The sequence below is a fragment of the Cetorhinus maximus genome, unplaced genomic scaffold, assembly GCF_964194155.1.
Source record: "Cetorhinus maximus unplaced genomic scaffold, sCetMax3.hap1.1 HAP1_SCAFFOLD_1400, whole genome shotgun sequence".
Lineage (NCBI taxonomy): Eukaryota > Metazoa > Chordata > Chondrichthyes > Lamniformes > Cetorhinidae > Cetorhinus > Cetorhinus maximus.
Window position 1 is genome coordinate 58472 of NW_027597341.1, and position 27833 is coordinate 86304.

General features: G+C 58.8%; 1 protein-coding gene across 1 annotated transcript; it reads right to left on the reverse strand.

Moving 5' to 3' along the window:
- Positions 1-8459: 8459 nt before the first annotated feature.
- Positions 8460-24976, reverse strand: LOC144676171 (lysine-specific demethylase 2A-like). The gene is made up of 9 exons (XM_078536667.1): positions 24843-24976; positions 24639-24731; positions 23959-24174; positions 21791-21826; positions 17048-17604; positions 13400-13563; positions 12830-12985; positions 12481-12699; positions 8460-8785 (listed from the first exon to the last, which is right to left on the reverse strand). Exons 1-9 carry the CDS (start codon positions 24951-24953, stop codon positions 8604-8606), a joined length of 1734 nt encoding a protein of 577 aa, XP_078392793.1. The 5' UTR covers positions 24954-24976; the 3' UTR covers positions 8460-8603.
- Positions 24977-27833: the final 2857 nt, after the last annotated feature.

The following is a 27833-nucleotide window of genomic DNA, read 5'->3' on the forward strand; positions in this document are numbered from 1 at the left end:
GAGGAGGTTACCGAGATAGGGAGGGCTGTAGGAGCTGTAGGAGGTTACAGATATAGGGAGAGTTGCAGGGGCTGGAGGAGGTTACAGAGATAGGGACGGTTGTAGGAGCTGGAGGAGGTTACATAGATAGGGAGGGGTGTAGGGGCTGGAGGAGGTTACAGAGATAGGGAGGGTTGTAGGAGCTGCAGGAGGTTACAGATATAGGGAGAGTTGTAGGGGCTGGAGGAGGGTACAGAGATAGGGAGGGTTGTAGGGGCTGGAGGAGGTTACAGAGATAGGGAGTGTTGTAGGAGCTGCAGGATGTTACAGAGATAGGGAGGGTTGTCGGGTCTGGAGGAGGTTACAGAGATAGGGAGGGTTGTCGGGGCTGGAGGAGGTGACAGAGATAGGGAAGGTCGTTGGTGCTGGAGGAGGTTACAGAAATAGGGAGGGTTGTAGGGGCTGGAGCATGTTATAGTGATAGGGAGGGTTGTCGGGGCTGGGGGAGATTACAGAGATAGGGAGGGTTGTAGGGGCTGGAGGAGATTAAAGAGATAGGTAGAGTTTTCAGGGCTGGGGGAGATTACAGAGATAGGGAGGGTTGTAGGGATTGGAGGAGATTACAGAGATAGGGAGGATTGTAGGGGCTGGAGGAGGTGACAGAGATAGGGAGGGTTGGTGGGGCTGGAGGAGGTTACAGAGTTAAGGAGGGTTGTAGGGGCTGGATGAGGGTTACCGAGATAGGAAGGGTTGTAGGGGCTGGAGGAGGTTACAGAGATAGGGAGGGTTGTAGGGGCTGGAGGAGGTGACAGAGATAGGGAGGGTTGTAGGGGCTGGAGGAGGTGACAGAGATAGGGAGGGTTGTAGGGGCTGGAGGAGGTGACAGAGATAGGGAGGGTTGTAGGGGCTGGAGGACGTTACAGAGATAGGGAGGGTTGTAGGGGCTGGAGGAGGTTACTGAGATAGGGAAGGTTGTAGGGGCTGGAGGAGGTTACAGAGATAAGGAGGGATGTAGGGGCTGGAGGTTACAGAGATAGGGAGGCTTGTCGGGGCTGGAGGAGGTGACAGAGATGGGGAGGGTTGTCGGAACTGCAGGAGGTTACAGAGGTAGGGAGGTTTGTAGGCGCTGGAGAGGGTTACAGAAATAGGGAGGGCTGTAGGGGCTGGAGGAGGTTACAGATATAGGAGGGTTTTCGGGGCTGGAGGTGGTGACAGAGATAGGGAGGGTTGGAGGTGCTGGAGGAGGTTACAGAGATAGGGAGGGTTGTAGGGGTTGGAAGAGGGTTACAGAGATAGGGAGGGTTGTAGGGGCTGGAGGAGGTTACAGAAATAGGGATGTTTGTAGGGGCTGGAGGAGGTTACCGAGATAGGAAGGGTTGTGGGGGCTGGAGGTGGTTACAGAGATAGGGAGGGTTGTAGGGGCTGGAGGAGGTTACAGAGATAGAGAGGGTTGTAGGGGCTGGAGGAGTTTACAGAGATAGGGAGGGGTGTGAGGGTTGGAGGAGGTTACAGAGATAGGGAGGGTTGTAGGGGCTGGAGGAGATTACAGAGATAGGGAGGCTTGTAGGTACTGGAGGAGGTTACAGAGATAGGGAGGGTTGTAGGAGCTGCAGGAGGTTACAGATATAGGGAGAGTTGTAGGGGCTGGAGGAGGTTACAGAGATTAGCGATGGTTGTAGGAGCTGGAGGAGGTTACAGAGATTGGGAGGGGTGTAGGGGCTGGAGGAGGTTACAGAGATTGGGAGGGTTGTAGTAGCTGCAGGAGGTTACAGATATAGGGAGAGTTGTAGGGGCTGGAGGAGGGTACAGAGTTAGGGCGGTTTGCAGGGCCTGGAGGAGGTTACAGTGTTGGGAGGGTTGTCGGGGCTGGAGGAGGTGACAGAGATAGGGAGGGTTGTTGGGGCTGGAGAGGGTTACAGAGATAGGGAGGGTTGTCGGGGCTGGAGGAAGTGACAGAGATAAGGAAGGGTGTAGGGGCTGGAAGAGGTTACCGGGATAGGGAGGGCTGTAGCAGCTGGAGGAGGTTACAGAGATAGGGAGGAGTGTAGGGGCTGGAGGAGGTTACAGAGATAGGGAGGGTTGTAGTAGCTGCAGGAGGTTACAGATATAGGGAGAGTTGTAGGGGCTGGAGGAGGGTACAGAGATAGGGAGGGTTGTAGGGGCTGGAGGAGGTTACAGAGATAGGGAGGGTTGTAGGAGCTGCTGGAGGTTACAGAGATAGGGAGGGTTGTCTGGTCTGGAGAGGGTTACAGAGATGGGGCTGGAGGAGGTTACAGATTTAGGGAGGGTTGTCGGGGCTGGAGGGGATTACAGAGATAGGGATGGTTGTAGGGGCTGGAGGAGGTTACAGAGAGAGGGAAGATTGTAGGGGCTGGAGGAGGTTACAGAGATAGGGAGGGTTGTCGGGGCTGGAGGAGGTGACAGAGATAGGGAGGGTTGTCGGGTCTGGAGGAGGTTACAGAGATAGCGAGAGTTGTAGGGGCTGGAGGAGGTTACAGAGATAGGGAGGGGTTTAGGGGCTGGAGGAGGTTACCGAGATAGGGAGGGCTGTAGGAGCTGCAGGAGGTTACAGATATAGGGAGAGTTGCAGGGACTGGAGGAGGTTACAGAGATAGGGAGCGGTGTAGGGGCTGGAGGAGGTTACAGAGATAGGGAGGGTTGTAGGAGCTGCAGGAGGTTACAGATATAGGGAGAGTTGTGGGGGCTGGAGGAGGGTACAGAGATAGGGAGGGTTGTAGGGGCTGGAGGAGGTTACAGAGATAGGGAGGGTTGTAGGGGCTGGAGGAGGTGACAGAGATAGGGAGAGTTGTAGGGGCTGGAGGAGGGTACAGAGATAGGGAGGGTTGTAGGGGCTGGAGGAGGTTACAGAGATAGGGAGTGTTGTAGGAGCTGCAGGATGTTACAGAAATAGGGAGGGTTGTCGGGTCTGGAGGAGGTTACAGAGATAGGGATGGTTGTCGGGGCTGGAGGAGGTGACAGAGATAGGGAAGGTCGTTGGTGCTGGAGGAGGTTACAGAAATAGGGAGGGTTGTAGGGGCTGGAGCATGTTATAGTGATAGGGAGGGTTGTCGGGGCTGGGGGAGATTACAGAGATAGGGAGGGTTGTAGCGGCTGGAGGAGATTAAAGAGATAGGGAGAGTTGTCAGGGCTGGGGGAGATTACAGAGATAGGGAGGGTTGTAGGGGTTGGAGGAGATTACAGAGATAGGGAGGATTGTAGGGGCTGGAGGAGGTGACAGAGATAGGGAGGGTTGGTGGGGCTGGAGGAGGTTACAGAGTTAAGGAGGGTTGTAGGGGCTGGATGAGGGTTACCAAGATAGGAAGGGTTGTAGGGGCTGGAGGAGGTTACAGAGATAGGGAGGGTTGTAGGGGCTGGAGGAGGTGACAGAGATAGGGAGGGTTGTAGGGGCTGGAGGAGGTGACAGAGATAGGGAGGGTTGTAGGGGCTGGAGGAGGTTACTGAGATAGGGAAGGTTGTAGGGGCTGGAGGGGGTTACAGAGATAGGGAGGGTTGTAGGGGCTGGAGGCGGTTACAGAGATAGGGAGGGTTGTAGGGGCTGGAGGAGGTTACAGAGATAGGAAGGGTTGTAGGGGCTGGAGGAGGTTACAGAGATAGGGAGGGGTGTAGGGGCTGGAAGGGTTGGGGAGATAGGGAGGGGTGTAGGTGCTGGAGGGTTGTAGGGGCTGGAGATAGGAGGCAGGCACATGAGGGCATGAGCTCCCGCAAGTTCGCCTCAACCTGAAATGCCCTCCTGAAATCTAACTAGGCCAGCATTTATTGCCCATCCCTAATTGCCCCTTGAGAACGTGGGGGTTAGCTGCATTCTTGAACCGCTGCAGTCCCTGTGGTGTAGGTACACCCACAGCGCTGTTAGGGAGGGAGTTCCAGGATTTTGACCCAGCGACAGTGAAGGAACGGCTGATATATTTTCAAGTCAGGATGGTGAGGGGCTTGGAGGGGAACTTCCAGGTGGTGGGTGTTCCCATGTGTCTGCTGCCCTTGCCCTTTTAGATGGTAACGATCGTCGGTTTGGGCGGCGCTGTCGAAGGAGCCTTGGCGAGTTGCTGCAGTGCATCTTGTAGATGGTACACACACTGCTGCTACTGTGCGTCAGTGGTGGAGGGAGTGAATGTTTGTGGATGGGGTGTCGATCAAGCGGGGCTGCTTTGTCCTGGACGGTGTCGAGCTTCTTGAGTGTTGTGAGAGCTGCACTCATCCAGGCAAGTGGGGAGTATCCCATCACACTCCTGACTTGTGCCTTGTAGATGGTGGACATGCTCTGGGGAGTCAGGAGGTGAGTTACTCGTCGCAGGGTTCCTAATGCCCTGGCTATGGGTGTCGGTACATCACACTGACCGCCTCTGGTCAATGCGGCAGGTCAGCACCACCACTATAGGGTAATTAGAGATGGGCGTTAAATGGCAGCCTTGCCAGCGATGCCCACATATGCCAACGGCTGACAAATTATTTCTGTGCTGGACACTGTTTAACAGCAGTGAGATAGAGAGGGACAGTCGGATCAGTGCCCCAAACACCCCCCTCCAGGACCAGCGACACCTCCCCCACAAACACCCGCCGCTCCCCCACTCACGCCAGGTTCAGCACCCCACCCCCGCGCACCGTCAGACAGGGAATACGCAGCACAGGAATACACGATGAATGGTAGGACCCTGGGAAGTACCGAGGAACCTTGGTGTGCATGTCCACCGGTCCCTTAAGGTATCGCGACAGGTAGATAAGGTGGTTAAGAAGGCATATGGATTACTTGCCTTTATTAGCCAAAGCATAGAATATAAGAGCAGGGAGGTTCTGCTGGAACTGTATAAAACACTGGTTAGGCCACAGCTAGAGTATTGCGTGCAGTTCTGGAATCCGCATTATAGGAAGGATGTGATTGCACTAGAGAGAGAGAGCAGAGGAGATTTACCAGGATGTTGCCTGGGCTGGAGAGTTTTAGTTATGGGGAGAGATTGGATAGACTGGGGTTATTTTCCCTGGAGCAGAGGAGATTTACCAGGATGTTCCCTGGGCTGGAGAGTTTTAGTTATGAGGAGAGATTGGATAGACTGGGGTTATTTTTCCCTGGAGCAGAGGAGATTTACCAGGATGTTCCCTGGGCTGGAGAGTTTTAGTTATGAGGAGAGATTGGATAGACTGGGGTTATTTTTCCCTGGAGCAGAGGAGATTGAGGGGGGACATGATTGAGGTGTATAAAATTATGAGGGGCATAGATAGGGTAGGCAGGAGGGAACTTTTCCCCTTGGTGGAGGGATCAATAAACAGGGAGCATAGATTTAAGGAGGTTTAGAGGGGATGTGAGGAAGAATTTTTTCACCCAGAGGGTGGTGGGAATCTGGAACTCACCGCCTGAAAGGGTGGGTAGAGGCAGAAACCCTCATAACATTTTAAGAAAGTACTTGGATGTGCACTGGCGATGATGCCGCATGGCATACAAGGCTAATGGGGCCTAGTGCTGGGAAACGGGATTAGAATAGTGAGGCGCTCGTTTTTGACTGGCGCAGACTCGATGGGCCGAAGGGCCTTTCTCTGTGCTGTCGGCCTTTGTGACTCGAATCAGGAACGAGTCGTCCCTCGTCCGGACACGAAGCAAGGGGAGCGATTGCTGGGGCGCTTGTGTCACCGGTAGAAAGGCTCTGACTAACGTTGAGAGGCACGACAAAATAGGCCAACCCAAGGCCCGATTCCCACTACCCCCCCCCACCCCCTCCACCCCCTTCCGAGTGAATCGAGGTTTACTACTCCGTGCCGTCGACGTAGACACCGAGCGGAATATATATATATTTTTTTTCAAAGCATTTTTATTCAAAAAAACGAGAAAGATCAAGAACAAAATAATTCCCGCAGGCTTGTCATTTTGTGACTTTTATACACAGATTTGTTTTCCTGCATAAATTCTTCTTTTTAAAGTTTCACTCTAAATCTGATTCTTTTTTTAAAAAAAAAACAAAACGAAAAAAACAAAAAAACAAGATGGCAAATGGAAAATGAGCCCTCCAGGGAGTGGAGTTGAAGCTTTGAGAACCCCTTCCCCCCCCTCCCCACCCCCATCCCCCACCCCGCCCCACTTTTAAGGAAACGCAGACGGTCTATGTATTTTTTTTTATTAATTTATCTCTGTTTAAACTCTTTTTTTTTTGCACACTTAAGGGAAAACAAAACAAAAAAAAAAAATAAAAGGAGCACAGGCAGAACCGAACTATTTACAGAAACCCGGCCCCTCGACCAGAACGTCCCCACACCCCCACCCCCAATCCCAACCCTCCCCCCCTCCACCCCCACCACTCATCAGGTCAAACGCGGACTTTGAGGGAAGGGGGTTTGCTTTCGGAAAGAAGAAACCTCAGCAGTACGAGGAGGAGGAGGAGGAGGAGGAGGAGGAGTGGTGCTTGGCACAGGCCGAGGACCGAGCCTGGGCCTAGCGACGGGGCTGAGAGGGTGCCAACCGTGTGCACATCGCTGGGTAGGGGTGGGTGGGTGGGAGGGTTGGGGAGAGAGAGGGGGGAGTGGGGTGGTGTGAGCAGGAGAGGAGGAGGGGGGGGCTGGCTAAAATTCTAGGCCACAAACCGCAGGTGCTAAACCCTATGGAAAAATATATCTATCCCACCCAGCCCGAACCCCCACCCCCGCTGCACCCCCTTTCCCTCCGCCCCTCCCCTCCCTCCCTCCCTCCACCCTATGGCTTCCCGAAACGGGAAGTTTCTGTGCAAGACTCCAGCTACAGGTCAGCCACAAGCGGCTTTGAGCGTCTCTGTCTCTGTCCCTTTCTCTCTCTCTGTGTGTGTGTGTGTAATGAGCAGGGGGTGGGTTTCGATAAGGGAGGGAGGATTCAAAATGCCTCAGCTACAGTGTTCGTAACCGCACCCCCCAACCCACCTCACCCCCGAGGGCTCGGTGGAGAGAGAGAGTTACGGCCGACGTGGGGGCTGAATCCACTCGAGGCCCTCACCCTCGCCCGGGGCTAAATCCGTCGGTGGAAAGGGAGAGAGACAGAACAAGAAAACCTCAAAACCTTTATCAAACCCTGGAAATAAAAAGCCAAAAAAATAAAATAAAATAAAATAAAATAAACACAACCAAACATTTGAAATTAAAAAGTTTCTGCCCTTGAATTCTGGGAGAATCCATTTGTTTCGTTTGCTGTATATAAGCTCCTGCTCCTCTCTCACCGTCACCATTTAACCTGCTGCAAACAGAGAGAAGGGGAAAGACACGGGGGGGGGAGGGAGAGAGGGAGAGAGAGAGAGAGAGATCGTGAGATCGAGAGAGAGATCGTGAGATCGAGAGAGAGATCGTGAGATCGAGAGAGAGATCGTGAGATCGAGAGAGAGATCGATCGTGAGATCGAGAGAGAGATCGAGAGAGAGAGAGATCGTGAGATCGAGAGAGAGAGAGATCGTGAGATCGAGAGAGAGAGGTCGTGAGATCGAGAGAGAGAGAGATCATGAGATCGAGAGAGAGAGAGATCGTGAGATCGAGAGAGGTCGTGAGATCGAGAGAGAGAGGTCGTGAGATCGAGAGAGAGAGATCGTGAGATCGAGAGGGAGAGATCGTGAGATCGAGAGATCGTGAGATCGAGAGAGATCGAGAGAGATCGTGAGATCGAGAGAGATCGTGAGATCGAGAGAGAGAGATCGTGAGATCGAGAGAGAGAGATCGTTAGATCGAGAGAGATCGTTAGATCGAGAGAGATCGTTAGATCGAGAGAGAGAGATCGTTAGATCGAGAGAGAGAGATTGTTAGATCGAGAGAGATCGTGAGATCGAGAGATCAAGAGAGATCGATCGTGAGATCGAGATTGAGAGATCGTGAGATCGAGAGAGAGAGATCGTGAGATCGAGAGAGAGAGATCGTGAGATCGAGAGATCGAGAGAGAGATCGTGAGATCGAGAGAGAGAGATCGTGAGATCGAGATCGTGAGATAGAGAGAGAGATCGTGAGATCGAGAGAGAGATCGTGAGATCGAGAGAGAGATCGTGAGATCGAGAGAGAGAGAGATCGAGAGAGAGAGAGATCGAGAGAGAGAGAGATCGAGAGAGAGATCGTGAGATCGAGAGAGAGATCGTGAGATCGAGAGATCGTGAGATCGAGAGAGAGATCGTGAGATCGAGAGAGACATCGTAAGATCAAGAGAGATCATGAGATCGAGAGAGAGAGATCGTGAGAGAGAGAGATCGTGAGATTGAGAGAGAGATCGTGAGATCGAGAGAGGGAGAGATCGTGAGATCGAGAGAGATAGTGAGATCAAGAGAGATCGTGAGATCAAGAGAGGGAGAAACCGAGAGATCGTGAGATCAAGAGAGAGAGATCGTGAGATCAAGAGAGAGAGAGATCGTGAGATCAAGAGAGAGAGAGATCGTGAGATCAAGAGAGAGAGAGATCGTGAGATCAAGAGAGAGAGAGATCGTGAGATCAAGAGAGAGAGGGAGAAACCGAGAGAGAGAGAGATCGAGATCGAGAGAGAGGGGGAGGGAGAGGAGGGAGAAAGAGATGGCCCACAGAACCATAGGTGGGGCGGTGGGGGAAAAGAAAGAAAGAGAGAGGGAGGGAGGGAGGGTGGGAGAAAGAGAAAGGGGGAGCAAGAGGGAGGTTCCTCTTCCGTGTCCTCAGCTGATCTTGCGAATCTGCCTCTCTTCAGACAGGCAGAAGAGGCCATTTACAGAGAGTTCGGAGAGGAGCAGTTCACATGCTCCTGTTGAGATTTGCTTACAGTTGTGCAGGTTGATGCAGGAGATGTTGCCGATTCTCTTCAGGTAATTGAGGCACTGGTCAGTCAACTTATTACAGCCTAAGGTATGGGGGTGGGAGAGAGAGAGAGAGACATGGCTTGAGTTATGAATGAACAGCCTGGATGAGTGCAGCTCCCACAACACTCAAGAAGCTCGACACCATCCAGGACAAAGCAGCCCCGCTTGGTCGACACCCCATCCACAAACATTCACTCCCTCCACCACCGAAGCACAGTAGCAGCAGTGTGTGTACCATCTACAAGATGCACTGCAGCAACTCACCAAGGCTCCTTTGACAGCACCTTCCAAACACACAACCACTACCATCTAGAAGGACAAGGGCAGCAGACACATGGGGAACACCACCACCTGGAAGTTCTCCTCCGAGCCCCACACACCATCCCGACTTGGGAATATATCGGCCGTTCCTTCACTGTCGCTGGGGTCAAAATCCTGGAACTCCCTCCCTAACAGCACGGTGGGTGTACCTACACCACACGGGGACTGCAGCGGCTCAAGAAGGCAGCTCACCACCCACCTTCTCAAGGGGGCAATTAGGGATGGGCAATAAATGCTGGGCCCGGCCAGCGAAGCCCACATCCCGTGAATGAATAAATTAAAAAACAACAGCGTTGCGGCAGTGGTTAGCAGCACTTTATAAGAACATAATAGGAGGAGGAGGCCATTCAGCCCCTCTAGTCTGCTCAGCCATTTGCTAAGATCATGGTTGGTCTCATTGTGGCCTGAACTCCACTTTCCCCCCTTCCCCATCAGAAACCTGTCTAACTCAGCCTTGAATATATTCAGTGACCCGGCCCCCACTGCTCTCTGGGTGAGGGGGGGAGAGAATTCCACAGACTCACGACCCTCCCAGAGAGGGAATTCCTCCTCGTCTCCGTCTTCAATGGGAGACCCCTCATTCTAAAACTGTGCCCCCACCCCCCCCCGTTCTAGAATCCCCCCCACCCCACGAGGGGAGAAACACCCTCTCAGCATCCACCCTGTCAAACCCCCTCCCTCCCTCCAGAATCTGATATGTTTCAATAAGACCACCCCTCATTCTTCTAAACTCCAATGGGCACAACCTGCTCAACCTTTCCTCAACAGACAAACCCCCTTCACCCCAGGAATCAGCCCAGTGAACCTTCTCTGAACGGCCTCACATACAAATATATCACTCCTTAAGTAAGGTCGTAAGCCAGTAAACGCAACGGCCTCAGAGTCAAACGGCTGTAAATTCAAGTCCCATTCATGGACTTGAGCGCAAAAGTCCAATACTGAGGGAGTGCCGCACTGTCGGAGGGTCAGTACTGAGGGAGCACCGCACTGTCGGAGGGTCAGTACTGAGGGAGCGCCGCACTGTCGGAGGGTCAGTACCGAGGGAGCGCCGCACTGTCGGAGGGTCAGTGCTGAGGGAGTGCCGCACTGTCGGAGGGTCAGTGCTGAGGGAGTGCCGCACTGTCGGAGGGTCAGTGCTGAGGGAGCGCCGCACTGTCGGAGGGTCAGTGCTGAGGGAGCGCCGCACTGTCGGAGGGTCAGTACTGAGGGAGTGCCGCACTGTCGGAGGGCCAGCGCTGAGGGAGTGCCGCACTGTCGGAGGGTCAGTGCTGAAGGAGCGCCGCACTGTCGGAGGGTCAGTGCTGAGGGAGCGCCGCACTGTCGGAGGGTCAGTGCTGAGGGAGCGCCGCACTGTCGGAGGGTCAGTGCTGAGGGAGCGCCGCACTGTCGGAGGGTCAGTACTGAGGGAGCGCCGCACTGTCGGAGGGTCAGTGCTGAGGGAGTGCCGCACTGTCGGAGGGTCAGTGCTGAGGGAGTGCCGCACTGTCGGAGGGTCAGTGCTGAGGGAGGGCCGCACTGTCGGAGGGTCAGTACTGAGGGAGTGCCGCACTGTCGGAGGGTCAGTACTGAGGGAGTGCTGCACTGTCGGAGGGTCAGTGATGAGGGAGTGCTGCACTGTCGGAGGGTCAGTACTGTGGGAGTGCTGCACTGTCGGAGGGTCAGTACTGAGGGAGTGCTGCACTGTCGGAGGGTCAGTACTGAGGGAGCGCCGCACTGTCGGAGGGTCAGTGATGAGGGAGTGCTGCACTGTCGGAGGGTCAGTACTGAGGGAGTGCTGCACTGTCGGAGGGTCAGTGATGAGGGAGTGCTGCACTGCCTTTTGGATGAGGCGTTAAACCAAGGCCCCAGTGTCGGGGAGGGGGGGGGTGATAAATTTCTGAAACGTGTGGCAGGGGGGACTATAAAGAAACACTGGTAAATGGTGTTGTTTACTTACAGAGAGAGAGATTCACCCGGCATGGAGAGGGTGTGGGAGGGAGGTGCGGGGCAGGGAGGAGGACCTCCCCTGTAAGCCTGCAGCCACGCCTGCCCGAGCTGGCTATCGAGGAGGGAGAGGGGTCTTCCGGCCCGACCGGTCTGGCCCCTCTCTCCCGTGGTGATGCTCATGGCTGGGCGCCCTGGCAGGGAGGGCGCACACGCCCATGTCCGCTGGCACACTCGAGGCCTCTTCCCGTGGCACTGGTGGGCACTGCGGGGGTGGGGGGGCTGTGGTGCTTCCTGACCCCACAGCTTACCGTTTTGGATATTTAGCTGGATAAGCTTCCTTTGGAGTTTTGCTTCTGTTACAGGGAGGGCCCTTTTAAAAAGAGGCTGTGACTTTAAATTTGAGTCACTCGTTTTAAATTCGATGAATTTCCATCAAGGTTTCGGTCTTGGGTTTCAGTGCCCCTTTAATTTTAATTCGCTTTGTTAATTTGACCATTTGCTCAAGTCATAGAAGTCACCACAGCACAGAAATAGACCCTTCGGCCCATCGAGTCTGTGCCGGCCATCAAGCACCTATCTATTCTAATCCCATTTTCCAGCGCATATATAGAGAAAATGCTACTCAAAAGAACATAAGGGGAGACTGCCGCTTGTAACCGGTGGGCACTGGAGGGGGGGGTTCCTCTAAGTTCTCTCCTTTGTTACGGTGCCCCCTCAAGGGGGCTGCTTCTTAACTTGCCCCTTCGTTTTAGCTCACTTATTTTAATTGGTTCCATCAAAAGAGTAAAGAGAAAGGGTGAGACTTGCCTTCTGCAGCCAGCAGTAGGGGAGCATTTGGGGAAGAGCGATCATAATTTATCAGCTCCCGAAACAACTTCTTAATCTCATTAGATAAGGTGGTCAGCTTGTCTAAACTAGCTTGTTTAATTATTTTATTTCACTGACATCGTCAAAAAGAATATAAAGAGAGGCTGCCTTCCACGACCTGTGAGCACTGCAGGGGCTGGACTGCATCATTTAGTCCCGGGGACCCCGTTTTTAATTTGATCGGTTAAGCTTCCTTTAAAAAAAATGTTCCGTCTTTTGTTACAGTGCCCTTCAAGGGGCTATAACTTTAATTTAATTTGTTCATTTGCTAATTTGTTTAATGCTGTGCTCCAAAGAGTAAAAGCTGGGACACTCGCTGCTAGCAGACATTTCGAATGCTGCATTCTGGGAACAAACCAACTATCTAAAAAGAGAATTTGCGTCTAGTTTTGGACTCTCACCATCTGATTATCACCTGATGGGCATGCTTCCAGCCCAATGAGGGAGGATGCCATGCTGGGCCTACTACTGGGAACGAAGCAGAGCAGTAGGGGAGCATTTGGGGAAGAGCGATCATAATGTAATGGCAGCATTCCGCACGCGTGCGCGAGAGATCGACCTGTGTCGGGGGTTTTAAGTGCCGTTGACTCCGGGCTGCGTTGGCTGGGCCCGGCGTCCTCACCTTCTAGCTGTAGCTCGCTGAGAGAGTTGCGCGTTGATGATCCGACGGCCGTTAGCAGGTTAAGGGAGTGGTCGCTCAGGTGGCTGCAGTGACTGAGGTCCAGGCGGGAGAGCAGGGGCATGTGGCGGATGATTAGCCGCAGGGTGACGTCGCTGATGTCCAGGCCCGCTAACCGGAAATCCGTCACGTTGCGTAACTTGCTGCGATTGTCCAACTGGCCTGCAGAAAGAGGAAAACACCCGAGTTGGAAGTGGGAACGAATGGAGTCTTTACCGGATCGGGCAGGAGTCAAGAAAGTAGGGCCGGTGGGGGGGGTGGCGGTAACAGAGGAATGTCCTTTGCTGCATACCTGGTTTATCTGGAGTGCAGAGCAGATCCCTCATCTGTGTGTCCCTTAAGCCCTCAGCCCACCGAAGGTCCAGGGTACGGAGCAGTGGACAGCTGGAGGTACTAAGAGCGGAGATGGCCGACCAGGAGCAACCTGATAGAAAGAGATCTTTCAAACCTGCCAGAGAACAGAGTGACACAAACCGTTAAACACACTCGATATCAGGCAGGCCCCTGGCACGAGTGTACCTCCCATCGCCTGTCCCTTACCCCCCACACTTTCCCCTCCACATCCCCGCCCCTCCCGGCCTCCCCCCCAGCCCCGCCCCCTCCCAGCCTCCCCCAGCCCCGCCCCTCCCGGCCTCCCCCCCCCCCAGCCCCGCCCCTCCCGGCCTCCCCCCAGCCCCGACCCTCCCGGCCTCCCCCCAGCCCCGACCCTCCCGGCCTCCCACAGCCCCGCCCCCTCCCGGCCTCCCCCCAGCCCCGACCCTCCCGGCCTCCCACAGCCCCGCCCCCTCCCGGCCTCCCCCCAGCACCGCCCCCTCCCGGCCTGCCCCTCCCCCTCCCAGCCCTCCCCCTCCCCCACGCTGACCTGGTAACCTGTTGATGAGCCAAGTAAGCTGCTTCCTGGAGATGTTGCTCCAGCTCAGGTCCAGACTGACAGGCAGCCTTTTGCTGATGCCGCCCAGGGCCAGAGGGGTGATGGACTTACACCTGCTCAGGTTGATTTTTGTCCATAATCTCTTATCGCAACACCTGGGGGGAGAGAGGGGAGAAGAGAGGACAGTGTTAACCTGACATAGAATCCAGTAACAATCATCAGGTACCATGCCCTGGGGCAAGAGGGGTTATGACATTCAAGGGCTCGTGGGGCAGTATCGCGCCCCGGGGGCCGGGGTTACATCCCAGGGGGTGCGGGGCGGGGTTACGTCCCAGGGGGTGCGGGACGGAGTTACGTCCCGGGGTGCGGGGCGGGGCGGGGTTATACCCCGGGGTGCGGGGCGGGGTTATACCCCGGGGTGCGGGGCGGGGTTATACCCCGGGGTGCGGGGCGGGGTTATACCCCGGGGTGCGGGGCGGGGTTATACCCCGGGGTGCGGGGCGGGGTTATACCCCGGGGTGCGGGGCGGGGTTATACCCCGGGGTGCGGGGCGGGGTTATACCCCGGGGTGCGGGGCGGGGTTATACCCCGGGGTGCGGGGCGGGGTTATACCCCGGGGTGCGGGGCGGGGTTATACCCCGGGGTGCGGGGCGGGGTTATACCCCGGGGTGCGGGGCGGGGTTATACCCCGGGGTGCGGGGCGGGGTTATACCCCGGGGTGCGGGGCGGGGTTATACCCCGGGGTGCGGGGCGGGGTTATACCCCGGGGTGCGGGGCGGGGTTATACCCCGGGGTGCGGGGCGGGGTTATACCCTGGGGTGCGGGTGGGGTTATACCCCGGGGTGCGGGGCGGGGTTATATCTCGGGGTGCGGGTGGGGTTATACCCCGGGGTGCGGGGCGGGGTTATACCCTGGGGTGCGGGTGGGGTTATACCCCGGGGTGCGGGGCGGGGTTATATCTCGGGGTGCGGGTGGGGTTATACCCCGGGGTGCGGGGCGGGGTTATATCCCAGGGTTCCGGGTGGGGTTATACCCCGGGGTGCGGTGCGGGGTTATACCCTGGGGTGCGGTGCGGGTGGGATTATATCTCCGGGTTCCGGGCGGGGTTATACCCCGGGGTTCCGGGTGGGGTTGTACCCCGGGGTGTGGGGCGGGGTGGGGTTGTACCCCGGGGTGCGGTGCGGGGCGGGGTTATACCCCGGGGTTCCGGGTGGGGTTATACCCCGGGGTTCCGGGTGGGGTTATACCCCGGGGTGCGGTGCGGGGTTATACCCTGGGGTGCGGTGCGGGTGGGATTATATCTCCGGGTTCCGGGCGGGGTTATACCCCGGGGTTCCGGGTGGGGTTGTACCCCGGGGTGTGGGGCGGGGTGGGGTTGTACCCCGGGGTGCGGTGCGGGGCGGGGTTATACCCCGGGGTTTCGGGTGGGGTTATACCCCGGGGTTCCGGGTGGGGTTATACCCCGGGGTTCCGGGTGGGGTTATACCCCGGGGTGCGGTGCGGGGTTATACCCCGGGGTGCGGGGTGGGGTTATACCTCGGGGTTCCGGGTGGGGTTATACCCCGGGGTTCCGGGTGGGGTTATACACCGGGTTCCGGGTGGGGTTATACCCCGGGGTTCCGGGTGGGGTTATACCCCGGGGTGCGGTGCGGGGTTATACCCCGGGGTGCGGGGTGGGGTTATACCCCGGGGTTCCGGGTGGGGTTATATTTCGGGGTTCCGGGTGGGGTTATACCCCGGGGTTCCGGGTGGGGTTATACCCCGGGGTTCCGGGTGGGGTTATACCCCGGGGTTCCGGGTGGGGTTAGACCCCGGGGTTCCGGGTGGGGTTAGACCCCGGGGTTCCGGGTGGGGTTAGACCCCGGGGTTCCGGGTGGGGTTATACCCCGGGGTGCGGGGCGGGGTTATACCCCGGGGTGCGGTGCGGGGTTATACCCCGGGGTGCGGGGCGGGGTTATACCCCGGGGTGCGGTGCGGGGTTATACCCCGGGGTGCGGTGCGGGTGGGGTTATATCTCGGGGTTCCGGGTGGGGTTATACCCCGGGGTGCGGTGCGGGGTTATACCCCGGGGTTCCGGGTGGGGTTATACCCCGGGGTTCCGGGTGGGGTTATACGCCGGGGTTCCGGGTGGGGTTATACCCCGGGGTTCCGGGCGGGGTTATACCCCGGGGTGCGGGGTGGGGTTGTACCCCGGGTTCCGGGTGGGGTTATACCCCGGGGTTCCGGGTGGGGTTATACCCCGGGGTGCGGTGCGGGGCGGGGTTATACCCCGGGGTTCCGTGTGGGGTTATACCCCGGGGTGCGGTGCGGGGTGGGGTTGTACCCCGGGGTGCGGTGCGGGGTGGGGTTATACCCCGGGGTGCGGTGCGGGTGGGGTTATACCCCGGGGTTCCGGGTGGGGTTATACCCTGGGGTGCGGGGCGGGGTTATACCCCGGGGTGCGGGGCGGGGTTATACCCCGGGGTGCGGGGTGGGGTTATACCCCGGGGTGCGGGGTGGGGTTATACCCCGGGGTGCGGGGTGGGGTTATACCCCGGGGTTCCGGGTGGGGTTATACCCCGGGGTTCCGGGTGGGGTTATACCCTGGGGTGCGGGGCGGGGTTATACCCCGGGGTGCGGGGCGGGGTTATACCCCGGGGTGCGGGGTGGGGTTATACCCCGGGGTTCCGGGTGGGGTTATACCCCGGGGTTCCGGGTGGGGTTGTACCCCGGGGTTCCGGGTGGGGTTGTACCCCGGGGTGCGGGGTGGGGTTGTACCCCGGGGTGCGGGGTGGGGTTATACCCCGGGGTGCGGGGCGGGGTTATACCCCGGGGTGCGGGGCGGGGTTATACCCCGGGGTGCGGGGCGGGGTTATACCCCGGGGTGCGGGGTGGGGTTATACCCCGGGGTTCCGGGTGGGGTTATACCCCGGGGTTCCGGGTGGGGTTGTACCCCGGGGTTCCGGGTGGGGTTGTACCCCGGGGTGCGGGGTGGGGTTGTACCCCGGGGTGCGGGGTGGGGTTATACCCCGGGGTGCGGGGCGGGGTTATACCCCGGGGTGCGGGGTGGGGTTATACCCCGGGGTGCGGGGTGGGGTTATACCCCGGGGTGCGGGGTGGGGTTATACCCCGGGGTTCCGGGTGGGGTTGTACCCCGGGGTGCGGTGCGGGGTGGGGTTATATCTCGGGGTTCCGGGTGGGGTTATACCCCGGGGTTCCGGGTGGGGTTATACCCCGGGGTTCTGGGCGGGGTTATACCCCGGGGTTCCGGGTGGGGTTATACCCCGGGGTTCCGGGTGGGGTTATACCCCGGGGTGCGGTGCGGGTGGGGTTATACCCCGGGGTTCTGGGTGGGGTTATACCCCGGGGTTCCGGGTGGGGTTATACCCCGGGGTTCCGGGTGGGGTTATATCTCGGAGTTCCGGGCGGGGTTATACCCCGGGGTGCGGGGTGGGGTTGTACCCCGGGGTGCGGGGTGGGGTTGTACCCCGGGGTTCCGGGTGGGGTTATACCCCGGGGTTCCGGGTGGGGTTATACCCCGGGTTCCGGGTGGGGTTGTACCCCGGGGTGCGGGGTGGGGTTATACCCCGGGGTTCCGGGTGGGGTTGTACCCCGGGGTTCCGGGGATCACCGGTATTACATCGCCAGCTCTGGACTCACCATTTGCTCCACGCTTTGCAGACCCTCATGCAGACACACAGTTCCTTTTGTGTTAGGTAGCGAAAGACGGACATCCAGAGGTGACGCTGCATCATGTGATCTTCAGGAGGGGTGTCGGAGGAGGGCGAGGAGTTGTCCCGCTGGCACTGACAGTCCGACTGCCAGCTGACCACGCGGGGAGCCTGCCGGAGGCTGGTGCCGGGGGACCGGTGATGGGCTGTGGCACCGTTGAAGTCCCCCGGGGAGCGGTGGAGTCTCACCGTCAGCAGCGAGCCCCTGATCTTGGCCTTCTCGATCTCGGAGAGCTGGCGGTGATGGTGGTGGTGGTGGTGGTGGTGGTGCGAGGCGCCGCTGCCGGAGGCGGGGTTGGCACGGCCGGGGTCCGGGCATCTCCGCAGCTGCCGCCTGTGGAATCGCTCGGTCCGGTCAGGCCTGAGGCCGTCCTTGCTGGAGCCGGGCCGCGGGTAGGGAGCCAGGGCCAGGTCCTCGCGGTTCCGCAGCGGCCGGAGGATCTTGGCCCGGACCGGGGACTCGAGGCCATCCTCAGCTTTCCGTTTCTGTGGGTGGAGAGACAGACAGCCAGAGAGAGAGAGAGACAGAGACAGGCAGAGTGACAGGCAGAGAGACAGGCAGAGAGAGAGACAGAGACAGGCAGAGAGAGAGACAGGCAGAGAGAGAGACAGAGACAGGCAGAGAGACACGCAGAGAGAGAGACAGAGGCAGGCAGAGAGAGAGACAGAGACAGGCAGAGAGAGAGACAGAGACAGGCAGAGAGACAGGCAGAGAGACAGGCAGAGAGACAGGCAGAGAGAGAGAGACAGAGACAGGCAGAGAGACAGGCAGAGAGACAGGCAGAGAGACAGGCAGAGAGACAGGCAGAGAGACAGGCAGAGAGACAGGCAGAGAGACAGGCAGAGGGAGACGCAGAGAGACAGGCAGAGGGAGACGCAGAGAGACAGGCAGAGGGAGACGCAGAGAGACAGGCAGAGAGAGAGACAGAGAGAGACAGGCAGAGGGAGGCGCAGAGAGAGACAGGCAGAGGGAGACGCAGAGACAGGCAGAGAGAGAGACAGAGAGAGACAGGCAGAGGGAGACGCAGAGAGAGACGCAGAGGGAGACGCAGAGAGACAGAGAGAGAGGCAGAGAGACAGGCAGAGAGAGAGGCAGAGAGAGAGGCAGAGAGACAGGCAGAGAGACAGGCAGAGAGAGAGGCAGAGGGAGACGCAGAGAGAGAGGCAGAGAGAGAGGCAGAGAGACAGGCAGAGAGACAGGCAGAGAGACAGGCAGAGGGAGACGCAGAGAGAGACGCAGAGGGAGACGCAGAGGGAGACGCAGAGAGAGAGACAGAGAGAGAGGCAGAGAGACAGGCAGAGAGAGAGGCAGAGAGAGAGGCAGAGAGACAGGCAGAGAGAGAGGCAGAGAGAGAGGCAGAGAGACAGGCAGAGAGACAGGCAGAGAGACAGGCAGAGAGACAGGCAGAGGGAGACGCAGAGAGAGACGCAGAGGGAGACGCAGAGGGAGACGCAGAGAGAGACGCAGAGGGAGACGCAGAGGGAGACGCAGAGACAGGCAGAGGGAGACGCAGAGGGAGACGCAGAGGGAGACGCAGAGAGAGACGCAGAGGGAGACGCAGAGAGAGACGCAGAGGGAGACGCAGAGACAGGCAGAGGGAGACGCAGAGACAGGCAGAGGGAGACGCAGAGACAGGCAGAGGGAGACGCAGAGACAGGCAGAGGGAGACGCAAAGACAGGCAGAGGGAGACGCAGAGAGAGACGCAGAGAGAGACGCAGAGAGAGACGCAGAGAGAGACGCAGAGAGAGACGCAGAGGGAGACGCAGAGACAGGCAGAGGGAGACGCAGAGAGAGACGCAGAGAGAGACGCAGAGGGAGACGCAGAGGGAGACGCAGAGGGAGACGCAGAGGGAGACGCAGAGGGAGACGCAGAGGGAGACGCAGAGGGAGACGCAGAGGGAGACGCAGAGACAGGCAGAGGGAGACGCAGAGACAGGCAGAGGGAGACGCAGAGACAGGCAGAGGGAGACGCAGAGACAGGCAGAGGGAGACGCAGAGACAGGCAGAGGGAGGCGCAGAGACAGGCAGAGGGAGGCGCAGAGACAGGCAGAGGGAGGCGCAGAGACAGGCAGAGGGAGGCGCAGAGACAGGCAGAGGGAGGCGCAGAGACAGGCAGAGGGAGGCGCAGAGACAGGCAGAGGGAGGCGCAGAGACAGGCAGAGGGAGGCGCAGAGACAGGCAGAGGGAGGCGCAGAGACAGGCAGAGGGAGGCGCAGAGACAGGCAGAGGGAGGCGCAGAGACAGGCAGAGGGAGGCGCAGAGACAGGCAGAGGGAGACGCAGAGACAGGCAGAGGGAGACGCAGAGACAGGCAGAGGGAGACGCAGAGACAGGCAGAGGGAGACGCAGAGACAGGCAGAGGGAGACGCAGAGACAGGCAGAGGGAGACGCAGAGACAGGCAGAGGGAGACGCAGAGACAGGCAGAGGGAGACGCAGAGACAGGCAGAGAGAGGAGCCCAATTAGTATCCATACAGAAGAGAATCATATCGCCCTCCATTACACACAGCTCCAGGGTAGCAAAGCAAATATCGGAATTAGGAGACCACTTGGCCCTTCAAGCCTGCCCCGCCATTTCAATAAAGATCATGGCTGATCTGACTATAACCTCCCACCTACCCCTAATGACCTTTCACCCCCTTGCTAATCTATAATCTATCCACCTCGGCCTTAAAAACATTCGAAGACTCTGCTTCCACCACCTTTTCAGGAAGAGAGTTCCAAAGACTCACCACCCTCAGAGAAAACATTTCTCCTCATCTCCGTCTTAAATGGGTGACCCCCTTATTTTTAAACCGTGACCCCTTCACAGAATCACAGTGCAGAAGAGGCCCTTCGGCCCCATCGAGTCTGCACCGACACGTGAGAAACACCTGACCTACCGACCTAATCCCATTGACCAGCACTTGGCCCCATAGCCTTGAATGTTATGACGTGTCAAGTGCTCATCCAGGTACTTTTTAAAGGATGTGAGGCAACCCGCCTCCACCACCCTCCCAGGCAGCGCATTCCAGACCCTCACCACCCTCTGGGTAAAAAAGTTTTTCCTCACATCCCCCCCTAAACCTCCTACCCCTCACCTTGAACTTGTGTCCCTTTGTGACTGACCCTTCAACTAAGGGGAACAGCTGCTCCCTATCCACCCTGTCCATGCCCCTCATAATCTTGTACACCTCGATCAGGTCGCCCCTCAGTCTTCTCTGCTCCAACGAAAACAACCCAAGTCTATCCAACCTCCCTTCATAACTTCAATGTTTCATCCCAGGCAACATCCTGGTGAATCTCCTCTGCACCCCCTCCAGTACAATCACATCCTTCCTATAATGTGGCTACCAGAACTGCACACAGTACTCCAGCTGTGGCCTCACCAAGGTGCTATACAACTCCAACATGACCTCCCTACTTTTGTAATCTATGCCTCGATTGATAAAGGCAAGTGTCCCATATGCCTTTTTCACCACCCCACTAACATGCCCCCTCCGCCTTCAGAGATCTATGGACACGCACACCAAGGTCCCTTTGTTCCTCAGAACTTCCTAGTGCCATGTCATTCATTGAATACTTCCTTGTCAAATTACTCCTTCCAAAGTGTATCACCTCCACTTTTCAGGGTTAAATTCCATTGTTCTAGATTCTCCCACAAGGGGAAACACCCTCTCCCCACCCACCCCTGTCAAGACCCCTCAGGATCTTAAAGGTTTCAATCAAGTCGCCTCTCACTCTTCTAAACTCCAGCGGATACAAACCTAACCTGTCCAACCTTCCCTCATAAGACAACCCACCCATTCCTGGGATTAGTCTGGTAAACCTTCTCTGAACTGCTTCCAACGCATTTACATCCTTCCTTAAATAAGGCGACCAGTACTGTACACAATACTCCAGATGTGGTCTCAACAGTGCCCTGTACAACTGAAGAATAACCTCCCTACTTTTGTATTCAATTCCCCCTCACAATAAACGATAATGTTCTATTAGCTTTCCTCATTACCCGCTGTACCTGCACATTAGCATTTGTGATTCATGCACTGGGACACCCAGATCCCTCTGCACCTCAGAGCTCTGCAATCTCTCAGCACTGAGATAAGAAGCTTCCTTTCTCCTGCCAAAATGGACAATTTCAGATGTTCCCACGTGATATTCCATTTGCCAGATCTTTGCCCACTCACTTAACCAGTCTCTGTCCCTTTGCAGCCTCCTTGTGTCCTGTTCACCACTTAGTCCCCTACCTATCTTTGTGTCATGAGCCACATTGTGAATTTGGCTGATTATCTTCACTTGGTGATAAGTGCAGGTATTAGCACACTCACTGTTCTTCAGTAAGTGCCGCCCAGTCGTGGAACCACGTCTAACAGTGGACATTTTGGTTTGGGTTTGGCCACTCCACAGGTTCAAACCTTGTAGCTTTCCTGAATTATACGGGAGCCTATATAGCTCCCAGTTGCTTTCCCCATGGCAACAGCTTGGCCAACCAATCAGCATCCTTTTCCCCTGCAGTATAAATTGTTGTGATAGTTTGAAATTTGGCATTCTTGCATTTGTCCTGACGAGTGAGACGCGATACCTATGGGGACAGGTCTTTCTAATCGGCCTTATTCAATTTCTGTATCGTCAGGTGACTGTTTACGTTAATAGATGCAATAGAAATGCAGTTGAATGCAATGTAAACACTTACTGTCCGCAGAAGAATCTGTTCCCTCTCGAACTTGATCTGTGGACAGAAGACGAAGTGGAGGACAGTTATAACAGGGTGAGCGGGGAACAGGTTCCTTTGCTGAGAGATGGTGGAGCACCGACCCTCTGACGTGCCCTTGGCACCCTCCGACACCGCGGCGCTCAAACAGTTCCGACCCTTCCACGGTGCGATGCTCCCTCAGCACCGACCCCACTACGGTGCGGCGCTCCCTCAGCACCGACCCCACTACGGTGCGGCGCTCCCTCAGCACCGACCCCACTACGGTGCAGCGCTCCCTCAGCACCGACCCCACTACGGTGCGGCGCTCCCTCAGCACCGACCCCACTACGGTGCGGCACTCCCTCGGCACCGACCCCACTACGGTGCAGCGCTCCCTCAGCACCGACCCCACTACAGCGCGACGCTCCCTCAGCACCAACCCCACTACGGTGCGGCACTCCCTGAGCTCCGACCCCACTACGGCGCAACACTCCCTCAGCACCGACCCCACTACGGTGCAGCGCTCCCTCAGCACCGACCCCACTACGGTGCGGCGCTCCCTCAGCTCCGACCCTACTACGGTGTGGCGCTCCCTCAGCTCTGACCCTACTATGGTGTGGCGGTCCATCAGCTCCGACCCTACTACGGTGCGATACTCTCTCAGCACCGACCATATTACAGTGCGGCACTCCCTCGGCACCGACCCTACTACTGTGCAACGCTCCCTCAGCACCGAACCTACTATGGTGCTAGGCTCCCTCAGCACCGACCATATTACGGTGCGATGCTCCCTCAGCTCCGACCCTACTATGGTGTGGCGCTCCCTCAGCTCCGACCCTACTATGGTGTGGCGCTCCCTCAGCTCCGACCCTACTACGGCGCGACGCTCCCTCAGCACCGACCCCACTACGGCGCGACGCTCCCTCTGCACTGACCCCACTACGGCGCGACGCTCCCTCGGCACCGACCCTACTACAGCGCGACGCTCCCTCAGCACCGACCCCACTAAGGCACGACGCTCCCTCAGCACCGACCCCACTACAGCGCGACGCTCCCTCAGCACCGACCCCACTAAGGCACGACGCTCCCTCAGCACCAATCCCACTACGGTGCAACGCTCCCTCAGCACCGACCCCACTACGGCGCGACGCTCCCTCAGCACCAACACCACTACTGCGCGATGCTCCCTCAGCACTGACCCCACTAAGGTGCGGCGCTCCCTCAGCACCAACCCCACTACGGTGCGGCGCTCCCTCAGCTCCGACCCCACTACGGTGTGGCGGTCCCTCAGCTCCGACCCTACTACGGTGCGATACTCTCTCAGCACCGACCATATTACAGTGCGGCACTCCCTCGGCACCGACCCCACTACGGTGCGGCGCTCCCTCAGCACCGACCCCACTACGGTGCGGCGCTCCCTCAGCACCGACCCCACTACGGTGCAGCGCTCCCTCAGCACCGACCCTACTACGGTGCGGCACTCCCTGAGCTCCGACCCCACTACGGTGCAGCGCTCCCTCAGCACCGACCCTACTAAGGTGCGGCACTCCCTCGGCACCGACCCCACTACGGTGCGGCGCTCCCTCAGCTCCGACCCTACTACGGTGTGGCGCTCCCTCAGCTCCGAACCTACTATGGGGCTAGGCTCCCTCAGCACTGACCATATTACGGTGCGATGCTCCCTCAGCTCCGACCCTACTACGGTGTGGCGCTCCCTCAGCTCCGACCCTACTACGGTGTGGCGCTCCCTCAGCTCCGACCCTACTACGGTGTGGCGCTCCCTCAGCTCCGACCCTACTACGGTGTGGCGGTCCCTCAGCTCCGACCGTACTACGGTGTGGCGCTCCCTCAGCTCCGACCCTACTACGGTGCGGCGCTCCCTCAGCACCGACCCTACTACGGTGTGGCGCTCCCTCAGCTCCGACCCTACGACGGTGCGGCGCTCCCTCAGCACCGACCCTACGACGGTGCGGCGCTCCCTCAGCACCGACCCTACTACGGTGCGGCGCTCCCTCAGCACCGACCCTACTACGGTGCGGCGCTCCCTCAGCACCGACCCTACGACGGTGCGGCACTCCCTCAGCACCGACCCTACACAGACTAAGTGGTCAGGCAGCGCCCGGATGTCGGGGTTAAGTGGAGCTAGGTCTGGGCCATGCCTCGCTGACCTTTTTCCGTGCGTTCTGTTCAGCTGCTGCCAGCCTCTTCTTCCGCAGCAGCAGGTAGTCGAATTTCTTGCGTTTGGGCAGAGACTCGAGGCGCCGCTTGGCAGCCTCGATGGCGTGAATCCTCCTGTTGTGCTCTTCCCTCTTCCTCATGGCCTCCGCTATCTGCCGCTGCCTCGCAGCCTCACTGCTGTCCTTCAGAGTCAGCCCCTTTTTCGCCTGGGTTCATGGCGGGGGGGGGAAGGGGAGAGGCGGAGGCGGAAGGGGAGAGGCGGCGGGGGAAGGGGAGAGGCGGCGGGGGAAGGGGAGAGGCGGCGGGGGAAGGGGAGAGGCGGCGGGGGAAGGGGAGAGGCGGCGGGGGAAGGGGAGAGGCGGCGGGGGAAGGGGAGAGGCGGCGGGGGAAGGGGAGAGGCGGCGGGGGAAGGGGAGAGGCGGGGGAAGGGGAGAGGGAGGGAGAGGGAGATAGAGAGACAGAGACATGTTAGCCTTCAGAAGAACCAGGACTCTCTGGAATAAAGCCTTGGCCACTCCCTCACCCCCAACCAACCTCCAAAGGCAGCTGGGGGACCGAGCCCCGAGCTGAGCTTCTCCAAACCTCTTCATGCCTTGTCCCCCACCCCCGACCCCCACCCCACTCACCCTCCGGCCCCCTCGCACTCGCCCTCCGGCCCCCTCGCACTCACCAGGGCGTGTTTCCGTCTCTCCTGCCTCACACATTTCGGACACTCCCAGCAGTTCGGAAGCTCCTTGCTGATGATCCCCAGGGAAATGTTCATCTGTCGGTGGGTCAAAGGTGAAAGGTTAGCAGCGGTTGAGAGCCCGGCCAAAAGCAGCGCGAGGCCTGGGCCGCTCCCTCCCCCCAGGCCAGCCCCCACCAGCAGCCTCACCTTCAGGCAGCCCGGATGGACGATCTCGCTGCAGGCTGAACACTCCATCAGCGTCCCCCGAACACTGTTATTCTCCCCCTCGGCGTTCTGCCCCACCTCCTCGCAGATCATACACAGGGCCGTGTGCGGCAGGATGGGCTGCAAGGAGGGGAGAGGCCACGTTAGCTGGGCAAGGCTGGGTGGCGCTAGCACAGAGAGGGAGGGGGAGGAGGGGGGAGGGAGGGTGGGAATGAGAGGCGGGGAGAAGGTGGGGGGGGAGAGAGGCAGAGATCGAACAAGAGGGGTGTTGGTGGGAGGAGAGGAAAAGAGGGGAACGAGGGTGGGGGGATGGGATGGTGGGAGGGGGAGAGGGAAGTGCAATAACAGAGACAAGATAGAGTCTCTCACTCTCAATACGCCGATCCCATCCGTGACCCCATAAACACCCTCTGCACTCTATCACCACCCATTCTTCTATCCATCCCCCCTTACTCTCTCTCTCTCCATCCCCCTTACTCTCTCTCCATCCCCCTTTCTCTCTCTCCATCCCCCTTACTCTCTCTCCATCCCCCTTACTCTCTCTCTCTCTCCATCCCCCTTACTCTCTCTCCATCCCCCTTACTCTCTCTCTCTCTCCATCCCCCTTACTCGCTCTCTCTCTCCATCCCCCTTACTCTCTCTCCATCCCCCTTACTCTCTCTCCATCCCCCTTACTCTCTCTCCATCCCCCTTACTCTCTCTCTCTCAATCCCCCTTACTCGCTCTCTCTCTCTCTCTCCGCCTGCACCCCATCTCTCCGTCCCCTTAGGCTCCCTCTCCGCTTGCACTCCTCCTCTCCGTTCGCTCACACTCTCTCCGTCCGCACTCCACCTCTCCATCCCCTAACTCTCTCCGCCTGCGCTCCATCTCTCCGTCCCCTCTCTCTCTGCCTGCGTTACACCTCTCCGTCCCCTCACTCTCTCTCCGCCTGCACTCCACCTCTCCGGCCCCTCACTCCACCTCTCCGGGCCCTCACTCCACCTCTCCGGCCCCTCACTCTCTCTCCGCCTGCACTCCACCTCTCCGTCCCCTCACTCTCTCTCTCCGCCTGCACTCCACCTCTCCGTCCCCTCACTCTCTATCCGCCTCCACTCCACCTCTCCGTCCCCTCACTCTCTCTCTCCGCCTGCACTCCACCTCTCCGTTACCACACTCTCTATCTCCGCCTGCGCTCCACCTCTCCGTCCCCTCACTCCCTCTCCGTCCCCTCACACAATCTCCGCCTGCGCGCCACCTCTCCGTCCCCTCACTCCCTCTCTCCGACTGCGCTCCACCTCTTCGTCCCCTCACTCTCTCACCGCCTGCGCTCCACCTCTCCGTCCCCTCACTCTCTCTCTCCGCCTGCACTCCACCTCTCCATTCCCTCACTCTCTCCGCCTGCGCTCCACCTCTCCGTCCCCTCACTCTCTCTTCGCCTGCGGTCCACCTCTCCGTCCCCTCACTCACTCTCTCCGCCTGCGCTCCACCTCTCCGTCCCCTCACTCTCTCTCTCCGCCTGCGCTCCACCTCTCCGTCCCCTCACTCTCTCTCCGCCTGCACTCCACCTCTCCATCCCCTGACTCTCTCTCCGCCTGCAGTCCACCTCTCCGTCCCATCACTCTCTCTCTCTGCCTGCACTGCACCTCTCCGTCCCCCACACTCATGCGCTCCCCCTGCATTCAACCTCTTCGTACCCTCACTCTCTCTCTCCGCCTGTGCTCCACCTCTCCGTCTCCTCATTCTCTCTTTCCGCCGGCGCTCCACCTCTCCGTCCCCTCGCATTCCCTCTCCGCCTTCGCTCAACCTCTCCGTCCCCTCACTCTCTCTCTCCGCCTGCACTCCATCTCTCCGTCCCCTCACTCTCTCTCCGCCTGCGCTCCACCTCTCCGTCCCCTCACTAACTCTCTCCGCCTGCACTCCACCTCTCCGTCCCCTCACTAACGCTCTCTGCCTGCATTCCACCTCTCCGTCCCCTCACTCTCTCTCCGCCTGCACTCCACCTCTCCGTCACCTCACTATCTCTACGCCTGAGCTCTACCTCTCCGTCCCCTCACTCACTCTCTCCGCCTGCACTCCACCTCTCAGTCCCCTCACACTCTCTCCGCCTGCGCTCCACCTCTCCGTCCCCTCACTCTCTCTCTCTGCCTGCGTTCCACCTCTCCGTCCCCTCACTGTCACTCTATCTCCGCCTGCGCTCCACCTCTCCGTCCCCTCACTCTCTCTCCGTCTGCGCTCCACCTCTCCGTCCCCTCACTCTATCTCCGCCTGCACTCCACCTCTCCATCCCCGCACTCTCTCCGCCTGCGCTCCACCTCTCCATCCCCTCACTCTCTCTCTCTCTCCGCCTGGGCTCCACCTCTCCATCCCCTCACTCTCTCTCTCTCCGCCGGCACTCCACCTCTCCGTACCCTCACTCTCTATCCGGCTGTACTCCACCTCTCCGTCCCCTCACACTATCTCTGCCTGCGCTCCACCTCTCCGTTCCCTCACTCTCTCTTCGCCGGCGGTCCACCTCTCCGTCCCCTCACTCTCTCTCCGCCTGCGCTCCACCTCTCCGTCCCCTCACTCTCTCTCTCCGCCTGCGCTCCAACTCTCCGTCCCCTCACGCTCTCCGCCTGCTCTACACCCCTCCATTCCCTCACTCACATTCTCCGCCTGCGCTCAACCTCTCCGTCCCCTCACTCAATCTCTCCGCGTGCGCTCCACCTCTCCGTCCCCTCACTCTCACTCAGCCTGCGCTCCACCTCTCCGTCCCCTCACTCTCACTCCGCCTGCGCTCCACCTCTCCGTCCCCTCACTCTCTCTCTCCGCCTGCACTCCACCTCTCCATCCCCTCACTCACTCTCTCCTCCTGCACTCCACCTCTTCTTCCCCTCACTCTCTCTCTCTGCCTGCGCTCCACCTCTCCGTCCCCTCACTCTCTCTCTCCGCCTGCACTCCACCTCTCCATTCCCTCACTCTCTCCGCCTGCGCTCCACCTCTCCGTCCCCTCAC